The 14,890-nt window shown below is 50.4% G+C and overlaps 1 protein-coding gene across 4 annotated transcripts in view; it reads left to right on the forward strand.

The window, feature by feature from the left end:
* The window catches only part of Dnmt3a (DNA methyltransferase 3 alpha), a 105,436-nt gene that overhangs the window by 43,801 nt on the left and 46,745 nt on the right, over positions 1-14,890 (forward strand). For all 4 annotated transcript variants that reach the window (XM_029484347.2, XM_029484345.2, XM_029484346.2 and 1 more), the window contains one exon: positions 13,527-13,794. In XM_029484347.2, the coding sequence (XP_029340207.1) occupies positions 13,527-13,794 (268 nt within the window). The remainder of the gene's footprint in view (positions 1-13,526; positions 13,795-14,890) is intronic.

A 14,890-nucleotide genomic window follows, 5' to 3' on the forward strand; every position in this document is an offset into this window, starting at 1 on the left:
ATAGTTGAGTTTGAGGCCAGCCTTGGCTATGTGAAATCCTGTCTAAAGAGTTAAATTAAAAATTTTTTTGTAATGGACTGGAGAGTTGACTTAGCTGGTGCACCTGTTGCTCCTGCAGAGGACCTCCGGTTTGACTTCCAGCACTCATTGGTGGCTCACCATCATATGTAACTCCAGGTTCAGGGGACCAGATACTCTTTCTGACCTCCAAGAGGACCAGGCAAGAATGGAACTTTATGTGTTGGAGGGAACAGAAAGTCAGCTTATAGACTGTGGCTTTTATTGGCAGGCCACCTGGGGATGTTTCCTGTTACTGCAGGCTACTTACTGATGGCCTCAGTCTGGGTTCCTAGCTCTGGTGGGGCAGGTGCGGTCCAGGTTTTCTCCTCCCTCCTGGTGTCCTTTTCTCCTTTGCAGCAGCGCTCAGCAGGCTTCTGTGGGATCTGCTGCAGCCCTGGGACGAGATTCCCTAGGAGCACTCGAGCAGCCCTGTGTGTCCCAGGCAGGTCTGAGGAGGGCAGTGAGCTAATGAAGGGGGAGCCGAGAAAGAGGCCAAATGTGGCCGAGGAGGAGAACTTCCGTCATACGAGCTCTGCTCTGCAGCACTGGACAGAGGAGTTCAACTACACATGTGGGCCTCCCCAGCCCCCAAATTAAACACCTTTGGCGCCTTCTCAATTTGTCCCCAAGTCTGTGCAACAGATTCTTAGACATCTGTCCTTGGGTGCTGCTGTGTTAGTTTCCTAGCTAGGGGTGCTCAGGTAAGCTCACTTCCCAGAACCCACTATTGCTTCTTGCCCTTCACATGGAAAGGGGAAACTTTCCTTCCAATCTAGTGTACTGGAGAGGCATAGTCACGGTAGCAAGCTGCTTAGCAGGTCTGTTCTTGAGAGTCGAGCAACTCTCTCTCTCCCTCTCTCTCTCTGCCTCTCTCTGTCTCACTCTGTGTGTGTGTGTGTGTGTGTGTGAGACAGAGAGACAGAGAGACAGAGAGACAGAGAGACAGAGAGAGACAGAGACTAGGCAGCCTTGGCTGTCCTGGAACTCACTGTATATTAACCAGGCTGGTCTTCTGGAGTACTGGGATTACAGGTGTGTGGTGTGTGCCACTGAGCCAGCAGACTTCCATTTCTTTCTTTTTCCTTCTATTTTATTTATTTTTATCTGTATGGGTGTTTTCCCTGCAAGTGTGTCTGTGTGTCATGTATATGCTCAGTGCCCACAGAGGCCAAGGGAGCAGAGGAGGGTGTTGGATCCCTTAGAGCTGTAGTTAACAAATGGTTGTGAGCTGCCGTGTAGGCTCTTGGAATCTGAGTCCCAGGTCCTCTGGAAAAGTAGCAACCTTAATGGTTAAGCCATCTTTCCAGCCCTAAGACTCCCTCCCTCCCTCCCTCCCTTCTCCCCTTCCTCTGTGCCTCCTTCCCTTCTTCCTTCCCTCCCTTCCTCCCTCCCTCCCTCCCTTCCTTTCTTTCTGTTTTAGTTTTTCAAGACAGGGTTTCTCTGTATAATAGCCCTGCTGTCTTGGAACTTGCTTTGTAGACCAGGCTGGCCTCGAACTCACAGAGATCCATCTGCCTCTGCCTCTAAGAGCATGTGCCACCCCACCTGGCTCATGGACTCCATTTCTCTTAAGACTGGAGAGATGGCTCCATGGTTAAGATCATTGGCTGTGCTTCCAGAGGCCCTAAGTTCAATTCCCAGCAATCACATGGTGACTCACAACCATCTGTAATGGGGTCTGATGTCTTCTTCTGGTGTGCATGAAGACAGAGTACTCATACACATAAAATAAATCATCTCTTTAAAAAAAAAAAAAAAAGACAAGATCCAGAACACTGGCCCTGACTTTCTGGCTCCTTCTTGTCCCCTTTCCTGCCCCCTCCACACTGTGCCCAACACTTAACCTGTCTTGGACAGAAGAACCTTGTATTCTTACGGCCCCACAGGGTGCTCCAGGCACATGCTCCCTACTCGTGTGGTCTGATAGCCCTCCTTGCCTCTTCCCTTGGAGCCAAACCCCATCAAGCCTCACTTGAAAGTGAAGCCCAGGCCCGGGGGGTGGGGGGGGGGGTGGGGGGTGGGGGAGGGAGTTCAGCAAGCAAAGGTACTTGCTTGACCAAAATGGTCTACACGCCTCACCACCAGAGCCATGGGTGCTGCTTGTCCGCAGAGAACTCTGAATCAGTGTCTAGGAGCTTGAGGTTTCTAAACTGCAATCTAATTTATTTACTTATTTACATACTTACTCACCGAGTGGTTCTCAAACCTAGCTCACACATCTTCAGCCAAGTGCTCAGCCCCTGAGCCCCACCTCCAGCCCTGGAAACCCTCTCCCCTCCCATAACTCCTCCCACCCCTTCTTTTAATAATGAATATTAGTATTCATGTTTGTTGGTTTGTTTGTTTTGTTTTTAACAATGATACACTTTCTTAGCAAATAGAGAAGTTAGAATCCAGCCCCATCGCGGCTCCCAGTGTTCCCCTAAATCTCAGATTTGCTTTCACTCTGGATAAGTAGAGCTTGTTCCTCCACTGGTTGATTGCTTTTTGAGACAGGCACTTTGTAACCTGGGCTGTCCTTGAACTTGCGACAATCCATACTGGTTCCTTTGCATGTCTGCCAAATAGAACTTATTTCATTACCTACAATCGAGCAATGAGACCAAGAATAAAAAGGCTAATAGCACAGCACTTTGTCGCCTGAAAAGGCCAGTTCAAAGACTTACTTCAGGCTAGCAAGATGACTTTGTAGGTAAAAGCCTGAAGAATCTGTGTGGGATGGAGACTGGCTCTCAGGAATTATCCTCCAACGTTCGGAAGAGTGCCAATGGCATGAATGTGTGTGTGTGTTAAACATACACATATGCACACACGCACACACAAATGCACAAGCTCTCATACACACCCCAATAATAATTAAAAGACTCACTTCTTGGATCCCCCTACTGTGAGCCCCCAGCTTCTCTTCTCCCTGGGAGCTTAGTATATGAATGCAGGGTTGTTTGAAAATATGCATACTGTCTCAAAACACCATACAGAGAAAGCTGAGGTCTTGGTGTGTAGCGCATTGGTAGCGTGCTTGCCGTGCGTGCACCAGGTCCTGGTTTTCCATTAAGGTTGCTACTTTTCCAGAGGACCTGGGACTCAGATTCCAAGAACCTACACGGCAGCTCACAGCCAGTTGTTAGCTACAGCTCTAAGGGATCCAACACCCTCCTCTGCTCCCTTGGCCTCTGTGGGCACTGAGCATATACATGACACCAGCACCACATAAACATGCCTATAATGCCAGGACTTGAGATACGGAGGATCAGAAGTTCAAGGTCATCCTTAGCCAGCATCAAGTTCTTGGCCACGTGAGACCCTGTCTCAAAAATAAAAAATAAAAGAAAGAAAATGTAACTGAGGGACAATATGACACAAATCCTGGGAATCCAGGTATAGCTGGGGAGGCTGGAGTGGTCAGAGCTGGGAGGTGAGCTGCTTCAGAGTAGGCCTGGGCCTGCAGTGGTGGAAAGCTAAGATACTGCAAAGCAACAGGAAACAGGAAGCCAGCTGCTGGGCTAGGAGGGCTTTAGGAAGGGAGCTGGCACCTGGGCCAGGGCCTGTGGGCTGGGGAGGAGGAGACTGGCATGTAAAATCAGGCCTGTGTGTGCGGCTCAGTGGAAAGAGAGCGCTGGTGCCCTGCTCACCAGCTCCTGAAGACCCTGCACTGTGACAAGTGGAACTGTGGTCACAAGCCCAGACAGCTCTGCAGAGGTCTTTGTTCTTTGTGGGTGGTTCTAGCTGGGGCAGCAGAGGGACAGTTTCTGCCTTGGCCCACCAGGCCCTGCGGTTGGTTGGTGGGGGTGACAGGCCCTGCAACATCTACACCCTGTTTGCTAGCGGCATGCATATCAGTGGGGATTTATACCCACCAACTTCCTCCAGGGTTATTTTTGCTTGGAGGGTGCATTCTGAGGTCACTCTTGCTAAGAATAACCCAGCAAGGGCGGGAGGAGGAGTGGGTGGGAGCTGGCGCCGAGCTCAGCTGAGCCAGGCTGGGCTACTTACTCCACAGCAGCCTCCTGCACAGCCTGGAGGGAGTGGGTTACAGAGGGCAGTGCTATAGGGCAGAAGGACAGAAGCCAGGGGAAGCCAGGCAGCGCTGGGCTGAGCCTCTGCTGCCTGGGCAGTTTTACGGCTCCCAGGGCTTTGCAGTGTGGCTTATTTTCCAGTCTAAGAGCCATTTGGTTCTTCTCCAACAGAACTAAATCCCCTCCTCGTTTCAAGACCAGTCCTGCACTTTGCTAGCTCTTTAAGCGGAGGCTTGATGGCCAATCCCCCTTGATTTTAGGCTCTCTTAGTCCTGGGCTGCTGCTCCTGGTCACACCCCAGCAGCAGCCTTCCAGAAGGCCCGAGGGATGGGGCATGGGGAGTTTAACTCTTCCTAAGGTTTGCCCTCCTGAGCATGCAAGAAAACTCTGAGGGAGGCCAGTGGTGGCGGTAGTGGGGGGTGGGGATGCCAGCAGGTGTGGACCTTGAGGGTCAAAGAAACCAGGGAAAATATACTGGGAAATGTGGGACTTCCCTGGCCCTTAAAGGAGGGCAGGAACCAAGGGGAAGTGGCAGGTCCTGCTGAGACAATGCTGAGCAAGGTGGGGCAGGCTGTGAGCCTACCAGCCTGCTGTGTAGACCAAGGTTCCGTTAAAAATGAGTCTTACCTGGAAAGATAGTATGCAAGAGACCTGAGGGGGTTACTGTTTATTTTATTTCTTTTTGGAACAGGGTATCCTGAAACTCACAATGTAGACCAGGCTAGCCTCAAACTCCCAGAAATCTGCCTTCTCTGCCTTCTGAGTATAGAGATTAAAGGTGTGTGTGCCACTGTACCCAGCTTCTTGACAGGCACACACAGCCACACCTTGTATTCTTACTCTGTATCCGTTAAGGCCTGGGAATAAAGGGAGCATGGAGCTGAGGCAAATCCTGGCCTGGTGAAGGTGTAGAAAAACAGAGCGTCCTTCGCTGGTCAGATGATGGAGTAAAAGGAGAAGCCCTAGGCCCCAGCAGTGGCTCAAGAGGGACACTGTCAGGGACACTGTTGTCAGAGAGCTTCTGAGACAGAGCTGCTAGAGATCACTGTAGATGGCTGCTCCTGGCATTGGGGGTGGAGCTCAGGGGCAGAGCACTTGCCAGGAATGCTGGACTCCCCGTCAACATGGGAGGAGGTTGGGGGAAGCATAGCTGGTGTTACTGGGGGATTATTCCAATGAATTTAAAAGAATAACAAAAACCACCTTGATTTCTGCCCCATCTTGACTCCTTGCCAGAGGCACACAGTCTAGGGCCACTTGTAACAATGATCTCAGGTGTGTTGGTCCCAGCTGCTGTGTCCTCCTCGGGGTCCAGCCACACCAGCCTCTCTTCTAGCGTGCAGCGCTGACCAGTGTGTGTTACCTAGGAGAGATGGCCTGCTTCCCTGTTCTTACCCTCACCTAGACACTGTGTACCTGTGATGCTTCACACTGGCTGCCAACCTGACAGGACTGAGACTCGTCTAAGAGACAAACCTCTGGGTGTGTCTGTGAGAGATGCTAGTGTGGGTTCAGTGGAGTTGGAAGAACCAACCAGGATGAGGGAAGCACCATTGCTTGTGTTGTGATCCTGAACTGGATAAAAACGGAGAGAGCAAGCTGGCTGCCGACACCCATCTCTGCTTCCTGGCTGTGATGCAATGTGGCTAGCTGCCTTCAGCTCCTGCTGCCGGGATGGACGGCGTCCTGGGATGAACCTTGCCTTCCTTAGGTTGCTTTTGTCAGGTGTTTCGTTGTTGTTGTTGTTTGTTTTGTTTTGTTTTGTTTTCATTAAGAATATTAACAGATACAACACATACGGCAGCTCTTTGCACCTCAGGAAAGACATTATCTGAGAAGCCAGGAAAGGATAGGGAGTGACCAAGTGGAGGGGACAGTGCTAAGCTGGGACAGGTTTAACAGAGAGTGGCAACGACTCTGGCGTGGCTGGGGCAGGATGAGCGTGGTTCTTTAACCGCCTTGGCTTGGCTTTGAGAGGCATGGCCTCACCAGGGGCAGGATGGGCCAGAGTTACACTGCAGCAAAGTTAGCTGAAGCATGGCGTGGGTGGCAGGGGCTTCGAACTGGTTAGCGTCTAGCCAGGTCCCTGCAGGAGGCTCCTTGATTGGCCCCAAGTTCCCCCTTGAACTGGCGGGGGGGGGGGTGCCCTTCTTTTCACTGTAAAGCTTACTTGCCTGTGAGGGAGACTTAGCCTGGGAGGTCCTTCAGATGGCTGTCCTGTACTTGGGTCACCCTGGGAGCTTTGCTGCAGAGTATGAGGGATGTGTGTGTGAGCATAGGCCAGCCTTGGGGCCATCTTCCTCACATGGATTCCATATACTGCCTCAGGAGCCTTGAGACAATTAAGTTTTTTGATTCTATCAAGGAATGGATGCCATGTCCTTTGCTGGGCTCTAGGATCCTGGGGTAGAGAAAGGAAAGGCAGAACCCACAGTCCAGAAGGGAGGTACACTGTAAAGAAGCCATTACCCCAGCGTGGTGAATGCTGGAATGTGAATTGGAGCTCTGGAAACAGTGTGGCCTGGGGGTGGGGGTGGACACAGTTCTCTGGATGAGGCTGGGCCCAGCAGCTGTCCACATCTGTCATCTATATGGCGAGGGCTGTGGGAGTGAAGCATAGGCCAGGGGTTACTGTCGGGTGAAGAAGTTCTATGTGGGGTTATGGTCAAAGAATATGAATGTAGTCGATGTATATTTCAAAATGGTTAAAAAGACAAATTTTATATATACTTTATCATGGATTTGGGGGGTGGTTATTCTTATTTATTTTTATTTTTTGAGACAAGGTCTCCCTACATAGCCCAGACCTGGCCTTGAACTTGTAGCAAACCTCTTATGTCAGTCTCACAAGTGCTGGCAGTGCAGGTTTGGCTCACCACAGCCAGCTATCGCAGAAGTTTTTGTTGTTGTTAGGTTTGTTTTTGTTCTGTTTTTTTCTTTTTAATGTATTCCTTAATGCTAGCCGTGGTAGGTGTTAGGGCGTGTAACAGCGTCCTTGACCTGTATCCACTAGTTGCCAGCACATGACACATGACACCAAACCAATCTTCTGCCACTTTGCCAAATGTCCTGAGGGAGCAGTGGTGTTTCCCTGGCAGGAACCACTCATGAACTCTGCTCAGAATGTGTTTCATGAAGCAGAGGCTGAGGAGGGTGCTGGGCTGCAGGGAAGCAGGGGACAGGTGTCTAGAGACAGGAACAGGATCGTTTCTGGCAGGGGACAAAGGTCAGCAAACTCAGAACTTAGGGGGTGTGAGCCACAGTGGACTCTACTGATCCTGGGGTGAGGTTGGACCCAGCCACTCTCCACATCTGCCATCAGTGTGATGAAGGCTTTCAGAGCTGAGCGCAGGCTGACGGCAGGGCTGACAGGCCCAGAGTGATGCCTGTTGCTGGGGGAAGCAGACAATGGCAAAGGGACCAGGTTTGACTGATTCTCGGTCATTAGTGAGCATCCCTCTCCCTAGTTCTGCAGAGGAGAAGGTCCTCACAGCTGCTCTTGCCTCTCCCATGCTTCTCCTGCAGCTGTGCACAGTGCCTCCTAAGTTGGTCAGCAGTGACCCGTGGAATGTCTGTCTCAGGCCCGTGTTGTTGTCTTCAGAGACACTGTCAACGTAAAGCAAACAGAAACAGTTGGTGTGACACTCTGACATGGCCGCAGGGCCAGAGCTCCCTCTGGGCTCATGAGTTGGGTGTTTGAACTTTGAACCTAGTCTTTGTCATTAATGGAGCCTTTGGGAATATTTATGGAATGGTGTTGTGATACATCCTGCTCTGTGATGCATCCAACTGGCTTAAACCCAGTCCCTGTGTTCCAGGAGTCCAGGAGCTGATAGGAACAGGGGAAGGGAGGGAACTCAAGACAGACTCGAAGGTCTGGCTGTTCAAAATGCCACCCCTCTTTTTAAAAAGGGTTATCTATTTTAAATATAGGAGTACACTATAGCTGTCTTCAGACACACCAGAAGAGGGCGTCAGATTCCATTACAGATAGTTGTGAGCCACCATGTGCTTGCTGGGAATTGAGCACAGGACCTCTGGAAGAACAGTTAGTGCTCTTAACTGCTGAGCCATCTCTCCAGCCCCTGAAATGCCCCTTTTGGTAAGCCCCCAGCTCCTCCCCAGAAACTGGAAGGCTACTTTGGTCCATTGACTGCAGTCTGGCTTCCTTCCTCTGGGTAGTTCCTGTAGGTGGATTTACTCTGCCCAGTTGCCGAGGTCCCAAGAGCCCTAGGGAGAGAGGCCATGCTTAGTCCAGGGTCTAGAGGGTAAGGAGAATCAGGGGTCAGCTATGGTGTAGGAGTCATGAGTTCACTTGAACTCATGTGATGACTCAAAGGAAATGGAGTGGTCCACTGTGTAGAGTGCTTGCCCAGCACAAATGAAGCCCAGGGTTCCACCCCAGCATTGTATAAACCGAGTGTGGTAGAGCACACTTGTAATTCCAGCACTCAAGAAGCCAAGTGGTGGGGAGGTAAGGATCAGGAATTTAAGAGTAGGCTTGGCTGCATGAGGCTAGCCTGGGCTGCATGAGGCTAGCTTGGGTTAGGTGAGTCTCAATCTCAAAAAACAAAACAAAGTAGGAACCAAAGTCAAGCAGGAGAGGATGGGGGCATTAGAAAGAGGGTCTGACGGTGGTGGGGCTGGAATCTAGCTCACTGTAGCAGGTACATAATACACAGAAGGCAGGCTGACGGTGGTGGGGCTGGAATCTAGCTCACTGTAGCAGGTACATAATACACAGAAGGCAGGCTGACGGTGGTGGGGCTGGAATCTAGCTCACTGTAGCAGGTACATAATACACAGAAGGCAGGCTGACGGTGGTGGGGCTGGAATCTAGCTCACTGTAGCAGGTACATAATACACAGAAGGCAGGCTGACGGTGGTGGGGCTGGAATCTAGCTCACTGTAGCAGGTATATAATACACAGAAGGCAGGCTCTGGGTTTGATTCCCAGCACCAAAATGGGGAGGGGTGAGGGGTGGGGTGGGCCAATGTTCAGCCATTGAGCTGATCCTAGGCTTACAGCTCAGCTGTGTGGTAGGTTCCCATCTCTCCATCCACCTGTGTACTGGCTCCCACCTCTGGGTATGTCTGATGCTACTGCAGAGGGGGTCCTTCTGGCAGGGCTGGTGGGGAAGCACCTACGAAGTGTGCTTGAAAGATTGTGGCCAGGCAGAGAGATAGCACTCCCAGCTCCCAAGGCTACCAAGTCGGTACCAACAGGAAGTGAGTCCTTGGGTGAGGAGGCTGCATGATCCTCATGTAAGAAGGAAGCCTCTAGGATGATCTCGGGCCGCTCTGTAGGGGAAGCCTACAGTGAAGAGAGAGTGGCTAAGAGAGAGAGCATCTAAGAGAGATTGCTTCTATCCAAGTGCAACCTGCCCACCTCCCTGCAGTACAGGTTGGCTTTGCGGTATCTGGTACCACTGGTCCCTGGAAAGTGTCCATCAGGGCAACAAGGCATGGCCTTCTCTCATGCATGACTCACCTCAACCTTGCAGAGTGACAGAGTGACAGACTGACAGAGGAAGTTTCCATGCTGAGGTGGGTCAGACACATGGTGTGGGAGCTGGGGAATAAAGGAAGTGGGTGGTCATCTGTTTGCTCCTCTCTTCTGATGCAGCTGCCCAGCAGCCTGGCTTGCCTGTGGAGGCTTTCTCTCTCCCACCTGGCACTTTCTCTTTGTGCTGCAGCCTCCAGAACCCCCAGCTGCTGGTGCAGACAGCAATGCATCTCCTCAGCATGTTCTCTTTCCCAGGTGAAGAGCCCGAAGCATATAGACTGGTGGATCAACAGTCCAACTGCTGGGCCCTCAGGAGGTGGCAGTCAGACTCTGGGTTTGCCACTTCTCAGGGGTCCTCTCCACATAGTGAGCTCACACTTCAGACATGAAATGGAGGCTGTGAGGGGAGGGGCCAGCAGCTCGAACCTCTCAGGCTATGTGCTGATGCTGCAGCCTTTCTGAGGCGAGCTTGGCATTTCTCTCTATACTTGGTCCCCTGGGACTGCCCTACAGATAGACTTAGCTATAGGGAACTGGAAGTCATAGGACTCTCTACAGCGGGAAGCAGCTCAGCCCCAGAACCCACAGTTGGTGTGAGTCATAGAGCATCCACTGAGTAGGAGGGAGAGCCATATGCACGAATGTGAAGAGATGCCATTGCATTTGTCAGGGGAGAAGCAAGTTCTAGAACCTTCTGGGTAGCATAATAAAACACAATCTTGGATCTCGTGTGTGTGAATGTGTGGATGAACTTGTAGCTTACATGTGATTGTGAAAAGTCTAAAAAGGAAACCTAGCCCTTTGGCACATGCCTGCCGTCCCAGCCCTTGCCAAACAGAGCAGGAGGATCAAGAGTCAAGGCCAACCTCAGACACACAGTTTGTTTGAAACCAGCCTAGATTACGTGAAACCTTTTATTTTGTTTATTTTTTAATTATGTATATGAATGTTTTGCCAGCATGTATATATGGCCACCATGTGCGTGCCTGGTGGATGTCAGAAGACAGCACTGGACCCCTTGGAACTGGAGTTCTAGTTGTAAGCCACCATGGGGTTGCTAGGAGTTGAACCTAGGTCCTCTCTAAGAGCCATTAACCAGGAGCCATCTCTTTAGCCTGAGATGGAACGAAAAGTCTAAAAAAGATAGAGTATGGCTCCCACACCTTTAACTCTAGCACTCAGGAGGCAAAAGCAAACGGATCTCCTTGAGTTCCAGGTCAGCCAGAGCCACATGCTGGGACCCTATTGGGGATGAGGGTGGGGGCTGAAAAGGATGTTATCAAGCTGCTAATGATTTTCAGGGAGAAAATAACTTGGGGGGGAAGTAATATAGGAGTTTAACCTTTTTTTTTTTTTTTTTTTTTTGGTTTTTCGAGACAGGGTTTTTCTGTATAGCCCTGGCTGTCCTGGAACTCACTTTGTAGACCAGGCTGGCCTCGAACTCAGAAATCCGCCTGCCTCTGCCTCCCGAGTGCTGGGATTAAAGGCGTGCACCACCACGCCCGGCGAGTTTAACCTTTAAAACAATTAATTTCCTTAAAATTTTGTCTACCTTTATTTATTAGGTGTGTGTGTGTGTGTGTGTGTGTGTGAGAGAGAGAGAGAGAGAGAGAGAGACTAAGACTTGCATGAGAGAGACAGACAGACAGACAGACAGACACTTTCATGGAGGCGATCAGAGGATAACTTGCAACTGGTTCTCTCCTTCCAATATGTGGGTCCTGGTTGTCAGACTCAGGCCCTCAGGCTTGGAAGCAAGTACCCTTACCTGCTGAGCCATTTTGCCAGCTTAGCTTTGGTTTGCGCAATTCACATTTTTATGGGGCTGGGGACTTGGCTTAGTGGGTAGAAGTACAAGGCCCTGATATAATTCCCCACCCCACATAAACTGGGTGTGTTGGTACATTCTAGTAATCCCAGCATGCAGGTGGCAGAGGCAGAGTTTAAGGTGATCCTTAGCTACATAGTGAGTTTGAGGGCAACCTGGGCTATCTGTGACTCTGTCACACAAAAATATATTCCGTATGTCTGATTATTTTAAAAGACTTATTTTATGTATGTATATGAGCACTGTATTTGCATGTGTGTGTGCATAACAGAGGAGTGCATCAGAGATAGAAGAGGGCATCAAATTCCACTATAGATGGTTGTGAACTGCCATGTCGTTGCTAGGAATTGAACTCGGGGCCTCTGGAGGAACAGCCAGTGCATAACAGAAAAAAAGAGTCTGGGCAAGGTGGTAACACGCCAGTTGTCTGAGGATACCGCTCAGGAAGCAAAGACAGAGAGAGGTTCAGGGTCATCTATATCTACATAATGAGTTCAAGGCCAGGACCCTGTGAAACAAAGAACAACAAAAGACTCAGGGAAAGTATCTGTTGATTAAGCATAGTCACCTTACCTTTCACAAAGAAGGGAGCCTTTTTGTTTGATTTGGTTTTTGAGACAGGGTCATACGTAGCTAGGTTGGCCTCAAACTCACTGTGTAGCTTAGAGGAATCCTTTTCTCTCTACCTTTGAAATCGGGAATTCCTGGCACGTGGCACCATGCCTGGGCTCACTGAGCCAGCTCTGCCCCTTCCTACCTCTGAACATTTTGTAACTGTAAGATTACTGAGCACACCCTAGAGCCTGTGAAGCTAGCAGACCCTGAACCAATCAATCACCTTCAGTCTTCTGAGGTGTTCTGATCATTTGCTTCCAGATGAGCAGCACGCACGCATGCACACACACACAGAGTCAGGGAACAGAGCTCTGGCACCTTGTCTTGCTTCCCTAGGAAGCCGAGAGACACTGAAGGGGAACTGGGGTTCCAGGACAATGTGAGGACAGCCAGTTATTTAGTTTGATTAGTTTCTACCAGTAGGAGCCTTAGCAGGTTCTGACCTCAGGCACCAGGGGATGAAGCAGCCTGTTGTTTTTCCAGGCAGGCCTGTGTGCTTGGGCCCTTGGTTAGCCTTGGTCTGAAAACCTATGGGGGCCTGAGCTGGGGGACAGAAAGCTATGAGGCTAGGTCCAGACAGTGATGATGATGACGATTGATTTACCTGATGTATGTGAGTGCACTGTCGCTGTCATCAGACACACCAGAAGAGGGCATCAGATCCCATTACAGATGGTCCTGAGCCACCACGTGGTTGCGGGGAGTTGAACTCAGGACCTTCAGAAGAACAATCAGTGCTCTTAACTGCTGAGCCATCGCTCCAGCCCCCGGAGAAATGCTTCTTGTGAAGGCCCACACTGACACCACTCTCACCCAGGGGAGCTCGGAAGGAAGGCTGCAAGAGCTGAAGTCAGGCAGCCTCGGGCAGCTGCAATGGATGGTGGCGTTTGAATTTCCTGAGGAAGGGTCCAGTTTCAATGATGGAGCATGAGGAACATTTCTGTTTTGTTTTGTTTTGTTTTAGTTTCTTGCTACATTTTTATTTATTATGTTCATCTGTGTCTGGGAACATACACTAGAGTGTTTTCAGGGTCAAAGGACAGGTTTACGAGTGGGTTCTCTTTGGTGTGGGAATTGAACTCAGGTAACTTAGCTTGCATAGCAAGTACCTGTTCCAATGGAACCATCTTGCCAGCCCTGCTTTTAGCTTTGTAAGGCAGGGCTTCATGTAGCCCTGGTTGCCTTCAGACTCAATGTGTGGCTACGGATGACCTTGAGCTTCTGGTCCTCACGCTTCTACCTGGTGAGTGCTAGGATCACAGGTGTGCACCACTGTGCCTGGCTTACACAGTACTGGGGACTGAACCCAGGGCTTCATGTTTGCTAGACAAGCACTCTACCAGCTGGGCTGCATGCACAGCTGCAGGGAAGTCTATGTCCTAGTGAGGATAGAATGCAGTAGGGTATCCTGGGGTCATGGTGGGGTCAGGCTGGCCCACCAGTTGAACCCTTAAACCTTCGAAGGTCGTGTCCTTATGTTTGTCCTTCTTCATCTTTCCAGGTGGAAAGCAGTGACACCCCCAAGGACTCAGCGGTGACCACCAAGTCTCAGCCCATGGCCCAGGACTCTGGCCCCTCAGATCTGCTACCCAATGGAGACTTGGAGAAGCGGAGTGAACCCCAACCTGAGGAGGGAAGCCCAGCTGCAGGGCAGAAGGGTGGGGCCCCAGCTGAAGGAGAGGGAACTGAGACCCCACCAGAAGCCTCCAGAGCTGTGGAGAATGGCTGCTGTGTGACCAAGGAAGGCCGTGGAGCCTCTGCAGGAGAGGGTGAGTCCCAGCCTCAGGGAGCCCTCTTCTGGCTCCTCTGAGTCTATGGCAGGTTTCAGGATGATGGGCAAAGGTGGGCCGGGTGGTGGTGACGGTCTAGAAGCTAGACACAGCACATGCATGTGTTTACTAGGCTCACCTAATGTGGTTAACAGGTTTTAAAAAATTAGCTGCCAGTATTTAAAAATCAAGAAATTCCAAATGAAAATCTGGAGTTTTGGCTCTTTGTGGGGGAAAAAAAAAGCTGGCTCTGGCAGTAGGCAACAGTAGGTTTGCTTGCATAATGCCAAGGGATGCTAGACTGAGGTAATAGGTGCCTCCCTTCTGCCTATGCTGGTTGTGTGCCTCAGTTTCCCTCCACTGCCAGCTGGTCCACTTAACTTTTAGCCTTGACCTGCCTTGGCTCATGAGGCCTGCAGGTGCACTGTTTACCTATCCCAGTGCAGAGGGCTTGCCTGACACACTGCAGTTTGGTTGACTCCATAGAAAACTTGGTTGTGACAGTGGACACTGAGGGGAGGCTGGAGGAGGAGGTCCTCTGCACGCGGCCCTGTTCAGACTTCTCCATCTGCGGACTTTATGGCCCAGCCCTGGAATTTTGGAAAGTCGCCCACATTTCTCTTTCAGGTTAAGCCAGAGCTTTCAGGGCCAAGCAAGCTGTAAACATGTGAGTAATGAGGACAGCTCGCTTTTCTTCGTGTTTGTACGGGGCTTCACAGTTTACACCTCGCCTCCTCCTCCATTATCACATTTGATCCTCCAGGGCCTGCCGGTTGCTTTGCATATGTGCATTTGAATTTCAAACAGTCTTCCTTCCAAGTGTGCATGATGGGGTGCGTAAATGGATTAACTGGCATAACTTATTTTGCACGAATCCAAACCTAATATTTATGCAGAGGAGGGAACATTTCCAGAAAAGAGGTTTCCAAACTTATTTTGAAATCTTTCATTCATTATTCAGCAAATATTTAAGCTCTCTCTGAGGCACTTTGCATTTGTTGTTCTATTTTCTCTTCCAAACGATCTTGTTCAAGAGGTTTGATTAGCCCCTCTTAACCAGGAAAAAAATATAGCTTAGAAAGTGATTTGTAGCCGG

This window comes from Mus caroli, unplaced genomic scaffold, assembly GCF_978045245.1.
Source record: "Mus caroli unplaced genomic scaffold, Mus_caroli_1 scaffold_14, whole genome shotgun sequence".
NCBI classification, from domain to species: domain Eukaryota; kingdom Metazoa; phylum Chordata; class Mammalia; order Rodentia; family Muridae; genus Mus; species Mus caroli.